The sequence below is a fragment of the Choloepus didactylus genome, chromosome X (genome assembly GCF_015220235.1).
Source record: "Choloepus didactylus isolate mChoDid1 chromosome X, mChoDid1.pri, whole genome shotgun sequence".
Classification (NCBI taxonomy): domain Eukaryota; kingdom Metazoa; phylum Chordata; class Mammalia; order Pilosa; family Megalonychidae; genus Choloepus; species Choloepus didactylus.
In genome coordinates this window covers 98,128,563-98,147,603 of record NC_051334.1, presented here as the reverse complement: position 1 = coordinate 98,147,603, position 19,041 = coordinate 98,128,563, and the positions used below count along the sequence as shown (strand labels likewise).

The window sequence follows — 19,041 nt, the reverse complement described above, 5'->3', positions numbered from 1 at the left end:
TCAGCACCAAATGCCTGATCTCTACCCTCTTTCTATCTCCTTGTAGCAGTGTTATCAGCTTTTAACTCTCAAAATTTGCTCATTAGTGTTATTTCATATTAGTGAGAACATACAGTGTTTGCCCTTTTGTTTCTGGCTAACTTCACTCAACATAATGTCCTCAAGTTTCATCCACATTATTATTTGTTCCATGTCTTTGTTCTGTCTTACAGCTGCATAATATTCCATCATGTGTGTATACCACAGTTTGTTTATCCACTCGTATGTTGGTGGACATTTGGGCTGCTTCCGTCTCTTGGCAATTGTGAATAATGCTACAATAAACATCAGTTTATAAATGTCCATTTGTGTCTTAGCTTTCAGTTCCTTTGAGTATATACCTAGCAATGGAATAGCTGGATCATAGGGCAAATCTATACTTAGCTTCCTGAGAAACTTCCACACTGTCCTCCAGTGTGGTTGCACCATTCTACATTCCCACCAGCAATGAATAAGTGTTCCTCTGTCTCCACATCCTCTCCAGCACTTGTAATTTTCTGTTTTTTGGATAATGGCTATTCTGGTAGGTGTGAGATGGTATCTCGTTGTGGTTTTGATTTGAATTTCCCTAATAGCCAGTGAAGTTGAGCATTTTTTCATGTTTTTGGGCCATTTGTATTTCCTCTTTGGAAAAGTGTCCATGTCTTTTGACCATTTTTTAATTGGGTTATTTGCATTTCTGTTGTTGAGTTGTAGGATTACTTTATGTATTCAGGATATTTAAACCATTATCTGATATGTGGCTTCCAAATATGGTCTCCCATTGTGTAGGCTGCCTTTTTACTTTTCTAACAAAGTCCTTTAATGTACAAAAGTGTTTGATTTTAAGGAGATCCTATTTGTCTATTTGTTCTTTGGTTGCTCCTGCTTTGAATGTAAGGTCTAGGAAACCACCTCCTATCACAAGATCTTTAAGATAGCACCCTATGTTTTCTTCTAAGAGTCTTATGGTCTTAACATTTATGTTTAGGTCTTGATTCAATTAGAGTTAATTTTTGTAGAAGGTCTGAGGTAGGAGTCCTCTTTCATTCTTTTGGAAATGGATCTCCTGTTCTGCAAACACCAGTTGATTTGGTTTGACTGCCTTATCAAAGATCAATTGTCTGTCAATGCAAGAGTCTATTTCTGAACACTCAATTTGATTCCATTGGTCGCTATCTCTGTCCTTATGGCAGTACCATGCTGTTTTGAGCACTGTAGCTTTGTAATATTCTTCATTTTTGAAGGACAGTTCTTCATTTTTGAAGGACAGTTTTGCACAATGTAGAATTCTTGGTTGGCTGTTCTCTTTCAGTATCTCAAATATATCATACCACTGTCTTCTCTCCTCCATGTTTTCTGCAGAGAAATCTGTGCATAATCTTATTGAGCTTCCCTTTTATGTGATGGATTGCTTTTTTCTTGCTGCTTTCAGAATTCTCTCTGTCTTTGAAATTGGATAATCTGATCAGTGGCTTGGAGTATGTCTATTGGGGTCTATTCTGTTTGGGGTGTGCTGTACTTCTTGAATCTCTAATTTTCTGTCTTTCAAGAGAGTTGGGAAATTTTCAGTGATTGCTTCTTCTTTTATTCTTTCTGCCCCTTTCCCCGTCTCTTCTCCCTATGGGACACCCATAATATATATGTTTGTGCATTTGGTGTTGTTGCTCAGCTCCCTAAGATTCTGCTCTTATTTTTCTATTCTTTTCACCATCTGTTCTTTTGTGTGTGTGAATTCACATCTGGTCTTCCAATTCACTGATCCTTTCTTCTGCCTATTCAAATCTACTGTTGTATCCCTCCATTGTCTCTTTCATCTCCTCCATTATGCCCTTCATTCCCATAAGTTCTGCCATTTGTTTTTTCAAGTTTATGAATTCTTCCTTATGGTCATCCAGTGTCTTTCTTATATCCTTCATCTCTTTTGCCATGTGTTCCCTCAGTTCAGTGACATGATTTTTGAATTGACTTAGATATGTTTGAACATCTCCAATTAGTTCTTCCTTCAGCTCATTGAATTGCTTTAGCAATAATTGTTTCAACTCTTGTATCTCAGTTGAGCTATTAGTTTGTTCCTTTGGCTGATCCATATTTTTATGTTTCCTATTATGGCCCACTATCTTAAGCTGTCTAGGCATCTGACTTTCTTAATTAGTTTATTCTGGAGCTTTTTTTCACTCTTTTACCTAGGATTTTCTTGTTGGTTTGCTTTGTTCTCTAACCTTTTGTGTTTAGTTCAGCTTATTCTAGACTTTTAACTTAGATTCTGTTTAGTTGATCAGAGCTTTTCACCTCTTGTTTTTCTGTTTTTTGCCCTGCCTCTATGTAGTCTTTTTGTGTTGTGATCTCCTCAGATATTATCTGCCCCAGTCAGGTTTTCCTAGTCCAGAGAGGCCAAGGTCTCAGGAGGCGGGTATGGAGTTTCCTTGAAAATGAGACCCTCCTATGAGGCCTTTAGACTCTGTGCTTCTCCTATGCTGTCCAGCAGGTGTCACTTGCCAACCCGCATTTCCCACACCAGTGTAAGGAGGAGGGGAGCCTTTAGTTCTCCAGGTGACCCTGACCCTCTTGGGGGTGTGGCTGACTGAAGCTAGTTAATGAATTCCAACCTCTGGTATCTGAGTTCCCAAAAGGTCTAGGAAGTTATGGTGTTCAGTGAATTTTCTCTGCCACTAGACTTATTGCTTTGTCTCTCAGAGCTATCTCAGCTCTGCTTTTGCCTGGGCCCAAATTGCAAGTCTTTGAGGCTTTCTGTAGTGGGCTTCTTAGAGTAATTGTTTTAGGAAAAGAGAAATAAATTTAAAAAAAAGGAAGGGCCCAGTATGGACTATTTACAGTGCTTGCACATCTTATGGTCTATTGAAATGCTAAAAGACTAGGAGTTGAATGCGATTAGGGAGCAATCAAGAAAGCAGTGAAGTTGGCTTTTCAGACAAGGGCTCTTCCTCCCTGGATTTGCATATGTGTCTGATACTGTTTGATCCCTGCCCTTCTCTGTATTATGTTCACCTGACTCCTAAAAGTCTCTGTTTTATTTTGTTTCTATTTTTTTTTTTTTTGCTGTTTTGTTAGCCCTATCTCCTCTATGCTTGTCTGACCACTCCCAGATTTTCCAGTGTCTGCTCTCAGTTTTTCTATGTTTGCAGCTTTTGTCCTCCCTCCTTGTTTCCAGCATGGACCAACATCTCCTCCCTCAGGATTGTGCCAGGCAGGGAGGGGCACAGGCCCCCTGGCCATGAGAACTTACAGATTTTGCTGATCTTAGCTCTTCTGCACATCCATGAGTGTTGTATGAAGTTTGTCCAATCTCAAATTCCTCTGCAATGTATTGGTCCATGCAGTTCCTGGCTTTCTACCAACTGCCCTGGAGGAGTAACTACAAGCTAGACCTCACCACTCTGCCATCTTGCCCCTTACTCCCTCTCTTTTGATCATTCTCTCAATCTTCAGGGATATCTGGGCAATGACCATTCTAACTTGAGCCTAAGAATTTTATACACACACCCACACACATACATACACACATAACCCAGTCACACATAGAATTAAAAGGGAAGATGTTTTAAGAATGAATAAAGAAATCTGGACAAATGTCCAATAACACTCTTTCCTTTCCATAAGTTCAATTTTCTTTTTAGAATTCTCTTTTTATTGCTGCACCAGTATGCCAACAATTCATAGACTACCATGCCTCATTGAAATGCAAGAATGAGAAGGTTAATATATTATACATTAATATCGCATACAATGGGACATCTTGCACAGTGGAAACCAGCATCCTTGCTCATCAAAGATATAAAAAATAACATTTCTGACCAGCAATGTGATAAATGTTCTATGCATTCTTCTTATCTGAGGCCCTGAACTTGTAAGTCTTAGGGGCTTTGGATTTTTTTTTTTTTTTTTACATATTTGAAATCCACCTTTAAGTGAGTGCCACTTTAGTTCTAATGTGCTTTATTATAAAACAATAGCAACTGTTTCTACAGCACAGTGTATGGATAACTTGCATTCAAATCATTTCTTTCTCATGTTAATCCTTGATGTCATTGGGTGATACAGTGACATCTTTTATCACAATTTCCATGAATGTCCAAGCAAATACGTGTATACAGAAATGTCACATTTAGCTGTGCTTCATGAATAGCCATTAGATAATTACATTTCATATTTAAAGCTGAAAATAAAAGACCAACTACTTATTTCTTTTTTTGGTTCTTTTTTCAAAACAATAACTGTATTTATTTGCTGCATCAAGGCTTAAATTAGAAGTTGCTCTAAAAGTTATGCATTTATTTGTAGTTTCTACATTAGAAACCTGCTAGCCAGAGTGATGCATATGAAATTTGAAATAAATGTGCAAATAAATAAAATACATACAATCATAACCTATTTGCATCATAATTGCCTCAAAAATGTCTCTGAAGCTTTATAAGTTAGTAAGAAATTTGACCTTAGAGCTATAGCCTGTGTTTTGGTGTTCATTTGCACTTAGCATAGAGATAATCTCATCATCTAGCACATTTTACAAATGGAAAATATACTGAAAGGATGGGACACTTACACTTAGGTGATTGTATCCATCATCTTTATCTTATTTTGCAGTCAGGCAATGTTGCCTATTAGTCTTAGGTGACTTTTATGGACTGATTACTTCCTGGAGATTCATCTCTAGTGAATGAAATGTAAAAAGATGTGTTTACTATATACCTGGAAATATATGTGCAATTGTAGAACCCACTACAGCTTATCATCCTCCCTCCTAGAATTAACAACAAACAGATGAAAACCAAAAACAAAGATGCTATACAAGTTCTGGTATTTTATAGAACTAAATACTGGGTATGGAAGGTATTTATTTTAAATGGAATCAGGAAATACAGAGTTGTACCTTAATCTTGAATGTCACTTTTTTCAGATACTGGAATTCCAGATATTGAAATAGAAAATAATGAGACTCCTCAGGATAGTGCTACTATGCAAGGTACAGTAAACAGCATACTTTTTTTTAATACTGCTTAATTTGTCACCCTTGGAGTTGGGGTGGGGATGAGTTCCTATGGTGGTACTATTTATCAAAGTTAAATAAATAAGTTTAACTCTTCTTCCCTTATGACAGAAGAAACAACTTCCAGTGTTTTCTCAAATATTTGTATATACTTAAACTTAGTATGTGTTTAAAGTCCAATAACAAAAGTACAGATACTTAGGGACTAATAATTTTGCATATACCATGTGAGCAAATCTATTGTGTGTTTAGCTGTCAAAGAATATGTTTGTATGCTAGACATATTCTAAAAATGCATAAATGTGAATGGAATTTACTTTTCAGAAGTGAGCAATACCATTTTTAAACTTCTCTACTGTTTGTGAATGTCATAGATACAAAAATTGTAACCCATCAATATTTTAAAAGTCTTTTAGATTACATTTTCTTTATAAACCTTTAAATTATGCTGTTAATTTCAGATAATTTTTAAAAACACTTACATATGGAAATGAAGTACAATTTGTAATTTAGGATTTATAGGGTTTCCATAAATTATTAGATCCTTTAAAAGACACACTTTAAAAATATTTAATAAAAAAATAGATGAACTGAATCAATATAGAGTTTCACTGGTCAAAAGCATCTAAAAATAAGAATTGAATCTGACCACTAAATATTTTCCAGTGTTATTCTAATGCAATTTTCTAGCCCCCTGTATACAGATTACATTTATTTTCACAACTATTTTGAGAATTGCCTTCCTACTCTAATAAAAAGAAGGTACATGTCCATGAGAAAATGATTTCCTAACTTTCTAGAAAGACGATAACCATGAATAAGTTGCTTGCTGAAAGTTTAACTGTGTGATGACTGGATCTATATGAAGGCAAAAGAATCAGATGTGATGAAAAATTCCATTTGAGTTCTTCTAAGGGTCACCATTTTATGTAGCAGCTTCAGGAAATTTAGAAACCCTCATTTATGTAGTTCTGTAATCAGCTTTTCAGAAAAAGAAGAGTCAGGGCTCATAGATCTTCCAGTAATGTTTGATTCTATGGCAGCTGGGTAGACCTAAGGCATTAGCTTTGCTTGTTAGGTGTGAAAGCATGTATGTATAGCTTATTCAATGAAGTCTTTGCTGGTCCTTATCCATCTTCTGTTTGCCTGCTTTCTTCCCTCAATTTAAAGGCTGTGTCTATGTGAGCAGAGATCACTTGGATGGCACTCAATGTTTGTTCAATTAACTCACCCAGCTAAGCTTACAAAGAAAGCCCCACTAGTGGCAGGCCTGGTATTTGAGGTTGCCCTTTCATAACAGGGCCATGACAGGGATGTGATAGCCTGAAGATCTGCTCCTTTCTCAATCAGTGATGCACAAATGTAGACCCAGTCTTTAAGAAGCATTGAGCTTGATTGCATCCCTCCTTTGAATTGAATGCAAAGTCAGCTTTCAAACTAGAGAGATTGCAAAGAACATCACCAGTAAGTTATACCTTTATTATTATTTAACCTTATATCACCAAATACCCCCAATTCATTGCTGAATTCTTGATTTATATATAATGCCTTTAGTCACAATAGTAACATTTTTCTTACCCCTGGGATAAATACAAACTTTCAACAAGTCCTAAAGTTACTTCCACTTCACCCAACAAACAACAGACATCTTAATTGTGAGACATTAATCATGGGACCTAAATTAGGCAATATAAGGAAAAAATAGACTCAATCTCAATTTATTTTCAAGTTTTTATTTTAACAAAGTGCTGCAAAGAATGGCTTTTATGTATTAACTTGTGCTTAGGAAAGGACACATTAAAATTTTTTTTCACTAAGCATACTTTTAATAATTTCTACTAGTTTTTTGTTGGATAAACAAGAGAGAATTTGGTACACATTTACAAGAATTGAAGTGGAGCTTATATTAAAGCAAGGGAGTTGACTTTTATATTTTTCTAAATTACAAATTAAATTGTATAGTATTTGTGGTCAACATTGTCCATCTATGATAAATATGGTGTCTTAAAAATTCCTTATTGAATGCCTGCCATTTAGATTACAGTAAATAATATTCTTGATCAATGTAATAAAAATGGAAATATACACATTCTCCCCAGTTCTAACACAGCATTTAAGTACTATTGATGATAAAGCTCCTATCATCACTTTTGGAAAGCTAGAGTGGATGCCTTGAATTAATGTGACAGTGAATTAATACAACAGTAGAATCACAATTTAATGCCTAAAAGAACTAACTTTTGAACAAAAAATATTTATTCTATTAGTCAGGGGAATATGTGCCTAGAAATATTAGTAGAACTAATCTTAAATATAGGTCAACAATCCATTAGACCAAAAAATTACCTAAAATCCCCATAATTTTACTAATCATTTAAGATGCTCAGGTTGAAAGATTACTTTTTTATATATCTATGAACCTCCAAAAATAAATAATGACTGGAAAACAGAAAATGCAACCCTAATCATTTTCCATTCACTCTGGTAATTTTTCCCTTGGGTGTTATTGTTCTGAACTTTGGTGAATTATTTTGATATTGTTTTCATTTTTCCACTTCATTCAATTACCTATTTTTAACTTTGAAGATTATTTTGTAGCTTTGTGAGGGTCAATTCATACATGCCAATCTGATGCTATTTCCAAAATTAATCTTAGTCACAGCAAACAATTCCAGAGTCAGTGAAGTCCTTTCTCTTCCTGTTGTCAACAGCTCTGCTGGATAGAAACGTATCCTTCACCTGGTGCTCTTCCTTTGAAATTCGCTTAGTTCCACTATGAAAATCTCCTTAAGAGAATTTAAAGGGGACTTGGAAAAGTGTTAAATGACCATCCTTAGATGTAATAACATCATATTTAGTTTTATGCTGATTTCTACCTGGCTTTCTGTTCAAACGGCTCATTTACTAGGATTCTTACATGCATTATAAATCCCTTTAGCTTAGTTATTTCCTATCTTTAATCCTTTGAATGTTGTTTGACAGACAAGATATCATGCATAGACCACCTTCCAATAAGAGGATATCTGTACCCCTAATATTTTAGTGGTCTATGAAAGTCTTTGAGAGCTATGAGAACTCCTCCCAAATGATTTCATATGATCAAACAATGAAACTATGCTCACTCTGATGGCTGTATACAGTACAGCTGGAGGTGAATGATTTGGTGTAGCATATTCATCAATATTGTCCTATCCAGATTCTCATAACTCAGTTGGGGTCATGAAAGACAACACATCAACCATCTTATTAATCATTCTCTGTTTTACATAAAGTAAACATAAATGTCATTAAATGCACCTTCAGATCAATTATTTTTGCAAATGATGTTCAAGTATCTTTTGCATAGTGCATTTTTGCTGATAAAATAAAGTTATATTAACACATCTACAAGTGTGCTGATATAAACTAAAACCTAACAGCAGTACCATTAGCCAACAAAGTAATATATTCTGTTTACTACATTCACTCATTTAGTTATTATCCTATTGGAAGTCTAATTATAGTCCTTTTACTCCCTAGTCAAACTTCACAGTTTTTGCAAGCCTAGCACTGACAAGTGATTTCATTACATTTGATTGCCTGTGCCCAGATTGACTTAACTTCACTTGAAGACTTAAAAGCCCTCTCAGTTTCTCAGATTCCCTGTTTGCACATTATAGAACAGCTTCTTTAATTAATTAGCATAAACAGCACTAACATGAACTGCTGAACAGAAAATAACCTCATTTTATGATTGTAGTGAGACTCCTCCTTTTGCATGTTTATACCTTAGTTAACTTTTTTTTTTTAATCATCATTTTATTGAGATATATTCACATACCACGCAGTCATACAAAACAAATTGTACTTTCGATTGTTTACAGTACCATTACATAGTTGTACATTCATCACCTAAATCAATCCCTGACACCTTCAATAGCACACACACAAAAATAACAAGAATAATAATTAGAGTGAAAAAGAGCAATTGAAGTAAAAAAGAACACTGGGTACCTTTATCTGTTTGTTTGCTTCCCCTACTTTTCTACACATCCATCCATAAACTAGACAAAGTGGAGTTTGGTCCTTATGGCATTCCCAATCCCACTGTCACCCCTCATAAGCTACATTTTTATACAACTGTCTTCGAGATTCATGGGTTCTGGGTTGTAGTTTAAAAGTTTCAGGTATCCACCACCAGCTACCCCAATTCTTTAGAACCTAAAAAAGGTTGTCTAAAGTGTGCGTAAGAGTGCCCACCAGAGTGATCTCTCGGCTCGTTTTGGAATCTCTCTGCCACTGAAGCTTATTTCATTTCCTTTCACATCCCCCTTTTGGTCAAGAAGATGTTCTCCATCCCACGATGCCGGGTCTACATTCCTCCCCGGGAGTCATATTCCACGTTGCCAGGGAGATTCACTTCCCTGGGTGTCTGATCCCACGTAGGGGGGAGGGCAGTGATTTCACCTTTCAAGTTGGCTTAGCCAGAGAGACAGGGCCACATCTGAGCAACAAAGAGGCATTCAGGAGGAGACTCTTAGGCACAAATACAGGGAGGCCTAGCCTCTCCTTTGCAGCAACCGTCTTCCCAAGGGTAAAACTTATGGTAGAGGGCTCAACCCATCAAACCACCAGTCCCCTATGTCTGTGGTCATGTTAGCAACCATGGAGGTGGGGTAGGCGAATACCCCTGCATTCTCCACAGGCTCCTCAAGGGGGCACTACATCTTTTTTTTTTTTTTTCCTTGTTTGTCTTTTTTCTTTTTTTTTTTTTTTAACTTTCCCTTCTTTTTTAAATCAACTGTATGAAAAAAAAAGTTAAAAAGAAAACAAACATACAATAAAAGAACATTTCAAAGAGACCATAACAAGGGAGTAAGAAAAAGACAACTAACCTAAGATAACTGCTTAACTTCCAACATGTTCCTACTTTACCCCAAGAAAGTTACATAATATAGCAAAATTTCAGTGAACTTGTTCCTACTACATCCATCAGAAATTAACAGACCATAGTCATTTCTGGGAATCCCCAGAACTTTAAATAGCTTATCTGTTCTTCTTGGATTATTGTTCCCCCTTCCTTAATTGCTCTCTACTGCTAGTTCCCCTACATTCTACATTATAAACCATTTGTTTTACATTTTTCAAAGTTCACATTAGTGGTAGCATATAATATTTCTCTTTTTGTGCCTGGCTTATTTCGCTCAGCATTATGTCTTCAAGGTTCATCCATGTTGTCATATGTTTCACCAGATCGTTCCTTCTTACTGCCGCGTAGTACTCCATCGTGTGTATATACCACATTTTATTTATCCACTCATCTGTTGAAGGACATTTGGGTTGTTTCCATCTCTTGGCAATTGTGAATAATGCTGCTATGAACATTGGCGTGCAGATATCTGTTCGTGTCACTGCTTTCCGATCTTCCGGGTATATACCGAGAAGTGCAATCGCTGGATCGAATGGTAGCTCTATATCTAGTTTTCTAAGGAACTGCCAGACTGACTTCCAGAGTGGCTGAACCATTATACAGTCCCACCAACAATGAATAAGAGTTCCAATTTCTCCACATCCCCTCCAGCATTTGTAGTTTCCTGTTTGTTTAATGGCAGCCATTCTAATCGGTGTTAGATGGTATCTCATTGAGGTCTTAATTTGCATCTCTCTAATAGCTAGTGAAGCTGAACATTTTTTCATGTGTTTCTTGGCCATTTGTATTTCCTCTTCAGAGAACTGTCTTTTCATATCTTTTGCCCATTTTATAATTGGGCTGTCTGTACTATTGTCATTGAGTTGTAGGATTTCTTTGTATATGCAAGATATCAGTCTTTTGTCAGATACATGGTTTCCAAAAATTTTTTCCCATTGAGTTGGCTGCCTCTTTACCTTTTTGAGAAATTCCTTTGAGGTGCAGAAACTTCTAAGCTTGAGGAGTTCCCATTTATCTATTTTCTCTTTTGTTGCTTGTGCTTTGGGTGTAAAGTCTAGGAAGTGGCCTCCTAATACAAGGTCTTGAAGATGTTTTCCTACATTATCTTCTAGGAGTTTTATGGTACTTTCTTTTATATTGAGATCTTTGGTCCATTTTGAGTTAATTTTTGTGTAGGGGGTGAGGTAGGGGTCCTCTTTCATTCTTTTGGATATGGATATCCAACTCTCCCAGCCCCATTTGTTGAAAAGACCATTATGACTCAGTTCGGTGACTTTGGGGGCCTTATCAAAGATCAGTTGGCCATAGATCTGAGGGTCTATCTCTGAATTCTCAATTCGATTCCATTGATCTATATGTCTATCTTTGTGCCAGTACCATGCTGTTTTGGCAACTGTGGCTTTATAATAAGCTTCAAAGTCAGGGAGTGTAAGTCCTCCCACTTCGTTTTTCTTTTTTAGAGTGTCTTTAGCAATTCGAGGCATCTTCCCTTTCCAAATAAATTTGATAACTAGCTTTTCCAAGTCTGCAAAGTAGGTTGTTGGAATTTTGATTGGGATTGCATTGAATCTGTAGATGAGTTTGGGTAGAATTGACATCTTAATGACATTTAGCCTTCCTATCCATGAACATGGAATATTTTTCCATCTTTTAAGGTCCCCTTCTATTTCTTTTAGTAGAGTTATGTAGTTTTCTTTGTATAGGTCTTTTACATCTTTGGTTAAGTTTATTCCTAGGTACTTGATTTTTTTAGTTGCTGTTGAAAATGGTATCTTTTTCTTGAGTGTCTCTTCAGTTTGTTCATTTCTAGCATATAGAAACATTACTGACTTATGTGCATTAATCTTGTATCCCGCTACTTTGCTAAATTTGTTTATTAGCTCTAGTAGGTGTATCGTTGATTTCTCAGGGTTTTCTAGATATAAGATCATATCATCTGCAAACAATGACAGTTTTACTTCTTCTTTTCCAATTTGGATGCCTTTTATTTCTTTGTCTTGCCGGATTGCCCTGGCTAGCACTTCCAGCACAATGTTGAATAACAGTGGTGACAGTGGGCATCCTTGTCTTGTTCCTGATCTTAGAGGGAAGGCTTTCAGTCTCTCACCATTGAGTACTATGCTGGCTGTGGGTTTTTCATATATGCTCTTTATCATGTTGAGGAAGTTTCCTTCAATTCCTACCTTTTGAAGTGTTTTTATCAAAAAGGGATGTTGGATTTTGTCAAATGCTTTTTCAGCATCTATTAAGATGATCAATTGATTTTTCCCTTTCGAGTTTTTAATGTGTTGTAATACATTGATTGTTTTTCTTATGTTGAACCATCCTTGCATGCCTGGAATGAACCCCACTTGGTCATGGTGTATGATTTTTTTAATGTGTCTTTGGATTCGATTTGCAAGTATTTTGTTGAGGATTTTTGCATCTATATTCATTAGGGAGATTGGCCGGTAGTTTTCCTTTTTTGTAGCATCTTTGCCTGGTTTTGGTATTAGATTGATGTTAGCTTCATAAAATGAGTTAGGTAGTGTTCCATTTTTTTCAATGTTTTGAAAGAGTTTGAGTAAGATTGGTGTCAGTTCTTTCTGGAAAGTTTGGTAGAATTCCCCTGTGAAGCCATCTGGCCCTGGGCATTTATTTGTGGGAAGATTTTTGATGACTGATTGGATCTCTTTGCTTGTGATGGGTTGGCTGAGGTCTTCTATTTCTTCTCTGGTCAGTCTAGGTTGTTCATATGTTTCCAGGAAATTGTCCATTTCCTCTACATTATCCAGTTTGTTGCCATACAGTTGTTCATAATATCCTCTTATAATTTTTTTAATTTCTTCAGGATCTGCAGTTATGTCACCTTTTTCATTCATTGTTTTGTTTATATGGGTCTTATCTCTTTTTGATTTTGTCAGTCTAGCTAGGGGCTTGTCAATCTTGTTGATCTTCTCAAAGAACCAACTTTTGGTGATATTTATCCTTTCTATTGTTTTTTTGTTCTCTATGTCATTTATTTCTGCTTTAATCCTTGTTATTTCTTTTCTTGTACTTGGTTTAGGATTGGTTTGCTGTTCATTTTCTAGCTTCTTCAGTTGATCCATTAGTTCTTTGATTTTGGCTCTTTCTTCCTTTTTAATATATGCGTTTAGTGCTATAAATTTCCCCCTTAGCACTGCTTTTGCTGCATCCCATAGGTTTTGGTATGTTGTGTTCTCATTTTCATTCGTCTCTATATATTTAGCAATTTCTCTTGCTATTTCTTCTTTAACCCACTGATTGTTTAGGAGTGTGTTGTTTAACCTCCAGGTATTTGTGAATTTTCTAAGTCTCTGATGGTTATTGACTTCTAATTTTATTCCATTGTGGTCAGAGAATGTGCTTTGAATAATTTCAATCTTTTTAAATTTATTGAGGCTTGTTTTATGTCCCAGCATATGATCTATTCTGGAGAAAGTTCCGTGAGCACTAGAAAAGTATGTGTATCCTGGTGATTTGGGATGTAATGTCCTGTAGATGTCTGTTAAATCTAATTCATTTATCAGATTGTTTAGGTTTTCAATTTCCTTATTGGTCTTCTGTCTGGTTGATCTATCTATAGGAGAGAGTGATGTGTTGAAGTCTCCCACAATTATTGTGGAAACATCAATTGCTTCCTTTAGTTTTGCCAGTGTTTCTTTCATGTATTTTGTGGCACCTTGATTGGGTGCATAGACATTTACGATTGTTATTTCTTCTTGCTGAATTGCTCCTTTTATTAGTATGTAGTGGCCTTCTTTGTGTCTCAAAACATCCCTGCATTTGAAGTCTATTTTATCTGAGATTAATATTGCTATACCTGCTTTCTTTTGGCTGTAGCTTGCATGAAATATTTTTTTCCATCCTTTCACTTTCAGTTTCTTTGTGTCCCTGTGTCTAAGATGAGTCTCTTGTATGCAACATATTGATGGTTCATTTTTTTTGATCCATTCTGCGAATCTATATCTTTTAATTGGGGAGTTTAATCCATTTACATTCAACGTTAAAACCGTGAAGGCATTTCTTGAATCGGCCATCTTACCCTTTGGATTATGTTTGCCATATTTTTCCCTCTCTCTATTAATATCCTTTATTGTACCCATACCGAATCTCTTTAGTACTGAACCTTTCTCCAAGTCTCTCTGTCCTGTCTTTGTTTCTCTGTCTGTAGGGCTCCCTTTAGTATCTCCAGTAGGGCAGGTCTCTTGTTAGCAAATTCTCTCAGCATTTGTTTGTCTGTGAAAAATTTAAGCTCTCCCTCAAATTTGAAGGAGAGCTTTGCTGGATAAAGTATTCTTGGCTGGAAATTTTTCTCACTCAAAATTTTAAATATATCGTGCCACTGCCTTCTTGCCTCCATGGTGGCTGCTGAGTAGTCACTACTTAGTCTTATGCTGTTTCCTTTGTATGTGGTGAATTGCTTTTCTCTTGCTGCTTTCAGAACTTGCTCCTTCTCTTCTATGTTTGACAGTGTGATCAGTATATGTCTCGGAGTGGGTTTTTTTGGATTTATTCTATTTGGAGTTCGCTGAGCATTTATGATTTGTGTATTTATGTTGTTTAGAAGATTTGGGAAGTTTTCCCCAACAATTTCTTTGAATACTCTTCCTAGACCTTTACCCTTTTCTTCCCCTTCTGGGACACCAATGAGTCTTATATTCGGACGTTTCATATTATCTATCATATCCCTGAGGTCCATTTCGAGTTTTTCAATTTTTTTCCCCATTCTTTCTTTTATGCTTTCATTTTCCATTCTGTCATCTTCCAGGTCACTGATTCATTGTTCAACTTCCTCTAGTCTTGTACTATGAGTGTCCAGAATCTTTTTAATTTGGTCAACAGTTTCTTTAATTTCCATAAGATCATCCATTTTTTTATTTAGTCTTGCAATGTCTTCTTTATGCTCTCCTAGGGTCTTCTTGATTTCCTTCATATCCCGTACTATGGTCTCATTGTTCATCTTTAGTTCTTTGAGTAGCTGCTCTAGGTGCTGTGTCTCTTCTGATCTTTTGATTTGGGTGCTTGGGCTTGGGTTATCCATATCGTCTGGTTTTTTCATATGCTTTATAATTTTCTGTTGTTTTTGGCCTCGTGGCATTTGCTGAACTTGATAGGGTTCTTTTAGGGTTTGTAGACCAGTTGAAGTCCTTATCTCTAATTTATCAGATCTACAGCTTCGTGGAGTACACTTTCTCTAACTAACCAGCAGGTGGCGTCCACGAGCCACCTGTTCTCCACAAGCCAGATCTCCCCTGCTTAGCCTTTTTGGTGAGTGGGGGAGTGAGTCTTGTGGGGCCCAATTGGTGTACCAAGCTTGCGTGTGTAGTTGGTGTTGCCTGCCCTGTATGTGGGGCGTGTTTCTGGGCAGTCGGGGAGGGGGGGTGGCCCTAACAACCAAATCTCCCTGATGATCCTAGAGTTTTAAAGCTGCTGCAATAGTCTAATCCTTCAGTTCAGTCCTGCCACAGTTTGTCTCTGCCACTGACCCACAAGTCTTTGGTATTGGCGTATGGCTCCTGAGACTTGCAAGTGGTCCCCTCTTCCAGGCTGTGCACCCCGGGTCCTCTGTTGAGGGATGACTGTGCTATGTCACAGGTGAGTGCCGTCCCCCCAGGGCAGTTCTGGGCTGCTGGGCTGTGTAGGGAGGCTCCCAGTCTGCTCAAATGATGGCTGAATGGGGCTTTGTTAATTCACACTGCTCCAACTTCCCAGCTCTGGGACATTCAGCTGAGGTTGCAGGGAAGGCTAATGTCCACGCCCAGTTTTGTGGTGTGTGCCTGTTATTTGAAGCACTTCCGTCACACTGGGTTGTCTGGGGCAGCTCTGGGCTATGGGGCTGGCGATGGGTAGGAGTGTTTCCTGTCCACCAGGATGGTGGCTGTGAGCGGACACCCCCCTTTTCTTGGGAAGTTGTGTTGTTTAGTGAATTTTCTCAGCCACTGGATTCTTGCCTTTTGTCTCAGAGCTCTCTTAGTTCTGCTCTTGACTTGCCGTGCCCAAATTGCAATTCTTTGAAGCTTTCTGTATTGAGCTTCTTAGAGTAATTGTTTTAGAAAAAGCAAAAAGGATTTAAAAAAAAAAAAAAAAAAAAAAAAAAAACGGCCCTCCTCAGAGGTCTAATGGGTTATTGAAATGCTAATAGACAAAACAACCAGGGCCATTAAGGAAAGGTGCACAGGGCAGAGAGATCAGCTTTGCTTCGGGATTTGCATATGCGCCTCAAGGCCTGAGCTCCGCCCTTCCCCCCTCTGCGTTCACCAGAACTCCAAAAATCCTCTGCTTTTATTTTGGAGTTTTTCGTGTTGTTTTTTTTCTATGCCTGTCTCCTCTCTGCTGGGCTGGCTGCTCTCAGAGTCTCTGGTGTCTGGTCTCAGTCTATCTATGGTTGGAGTTTGAATCAGTAGAATGAGTTTCCGATAAGAGCAGCCACTGCAATTCTCCCTTCTCCTTCCCGGAGCTGACAGCCCCTCCTCCCCCGGGACTGAGCCTGGCAGGGAGGGGCGCGGGTCCCCTGGCCGCAAAAACTTACAGATTTCGCTGATCTCAGCAGTTCCACGTTTTCATGAGTGTTGTATGAAGTATGCCCAAAGTCAGATTGCTCTGTGGTGTCCAGTCCACGCAGTTCCTGGTTTTTTACCTACTTTCCTGGAGGAGTAGCTAAAACTTACAGCTCACCAGTCTGCCATCTTGCCCCGCCTCCTTAGTTAACTTTTGTATGACTAAATTTCATTATCAGGGGCTACTGGTACAGTTCACAATAAATGTTTCTTAAATTTTTGAATATTGACACCATGATCTTAATAACAATAGGTTACAAAGCTCCTAAATTTTAGAAAATATACAACAAGACTTCATGAACTGACTTTCCAGTAATAAAATAAAATGACAAAAATTGTTCAGAGGAGATAACACCATGAAGTACAAAGGCACTGTGACACATTGCTCCTGCTTTTGCCCCTGCATTTGTTTGGGAAAAAAAAAAACTGAGGAACTCCTTTTGCAAGAGAAATGTCAATCTCTATGAATAATTATTTTTTGCTTCTTTGTCAACGTGTTTGGAAATGATACAAGATAATTTAACATGGCAATATATTTTTACTCTGATATTTTTCCATAAATCTGGTGGAATCTTGAATAACATTTCCTTCTCTTTGCCACTAATACACTGGATTACATGCAAATGTAAACTGAAAGTTGATGTAAAAGATAAGTCTATTAAAATTTGTCCCCTCTGAATCATTTTTGTTCAGAAAAAAATGTGGGTGATTAATCATAGAGAATAGACTGACTAGTCAAAAATATAAAATGCATGAATTCATCTATGCTGCATCTAGTGAAAGTGACCCTGAAGAATAAAAAGCAAAGTGGCTAAAGTGTCACCTAAACCCAAAATCAGCAGACAGAATTTTAACATCTCCATATTTTAAAAAGTTCTATTTTACAATGTAATATAAAACACATGTATTTATTATATAGAATATTTAATGCGTATTTATAGTTTGAAATGTATATGAATATTAGAATTCTTGTCCATTCTCTCAAGATCAATTTGAACAAAGTCTAGCCTTCCTTAACACTTGAGACCTCCTTATTTTCTTATCTCTTTGCTGCTCACTTATTAACCTACAACCACCTTCCTCCAAGGAGCTTAAGATGCTATACCAATACTTATTTCAAACAACTGCCCTTGGGATAAGATTGTTGTGTCACTATTAGGAAAAATATTAAGGAAAGTGATAGTAGCAGCAAGAAAGGGGACAGGTAAAGATAAATTATATATGTTTTTTTTTTGCCATGTGTACAATATGACAAGGAAAAATAAAAGGTGAGCTACAGAGTTTCTCTATAGTTTTTCTACATACTCTCACCAGGGTCTGCTTGGCAACTTTCTCTAGGGTTCCACAAACCACTTCCTTCCCTACCTTCATCAACCATTATTTTCCCTTTCCTCAATGATTTTTACTGTATTTTCAGATATACATAGGCACTCTTATGTTCCCATTGTAAAATGGAAATATTTTCTTGAAAAGGGGAAGCATAGAACAACTTAGAGACTAGAGGGATTTGGGGAAGCAGGTCATTCTAAAGATTTTCATTTAAATCCTCCTTTGAGAGTAGCAGTCTTTTATTACCCAGAGAAACTTTACAGCAACTGCCATTATAGAGTGGGAAAAAGGTCTAGTATACACCCTACAGAGAAGTTCCCAGCATCTTTCTCTAAAGCAGCAGATTTTTTCCCCTGTAAGATTCATTAGATGGCCTGGATCTTTCACTTTCTTTTCCAGGAATATTTTTTATTTTCTTCATGATCCACAGGATTATTGTCTTGATTAGTGGTACCTCCCAATCCATATCATACCTGTCTGCTCAGAAGTAACTGTCAGACCATACATAGCAAATATTATGCCTGTAGGTTTTTATTGTTTGTTTTTTGTTTTTTTTTAGGATAGAAGAGTTCACATTACTTGATCATTTAGCACCTGGTTGCCATGGAGTGGTTTGCACCACTTAACACTGCATTGTTAACCACATAATTGCAAGGACTGAAATCTTGTCACACTAATTATGATGATGACATAAAATTTCATCAACAGATCTAAGATTTACAATTCCAGCTACATCTCACTCACATAACAGACGAAATTGCAGTGATAGTTGTAAGTAGCCCTTGAGACTTGCAAACCAAAACAGGTTGTTCTGCTAGTCAGCATTCTGGAGGCTACAGGACTAACCTATTAATTAACAGGTTTTTCTGATTATAGTCTAGGAAGGGTTATTTAACATAACTCTGATAACCACTTAACCTGTTACTTTATTCTCCATCCTCTTTACATACACAGTACCATTTCTTAAAAACTTGGATTCACCCCACTCTACCCCCAACACAGATAAACCTGAGAAATGTGAAAAAGGAAATCCTATCTCTGATTAAAAGTTAAAGTTTTATTTTTTTAACATGTGCATTTGTGTTTTAATAAAGAAAACAAAAAGCATTTTAATAGAAGATGATAATCATATGCCATTGTTGTAACATCACCTTAAAAGAGAAATTTCAGAATTATTATGGTGCTGCCATACAGATGTGTTGTGGATCTGTGCCAAG

General features: G+C 37.0%; 1 protein-coding gene across 1 annotated transcript in view; it reads left to right on the top strand.

The window, feature by feature from the left end:
• DACH2 (dachshund family transcription factor 2) overlaps positions 1 to 18,388 on the top strand; it is a 205,181-nt gene extending 186,793 nt beyond the window's left edge. Inside the window, exons 8-9 of the mRNA XM_037820849.1 lie at positions 4,937 to 5,002; positions 18,384 to 18,388. Of these exons, the coding sequence (XP_037676777.1) occupies positions 4,937 to 5,002; positions 18,384 to 18,388 (71 nt within the window). The remainder of the gene's footprint in view (positions 1 to 4,936; positions 5,003 to 18,383) is intronic.
• The last annotated feature ends 653 nt before the right edge of the window (positions 18,389 to 19,041 follow it).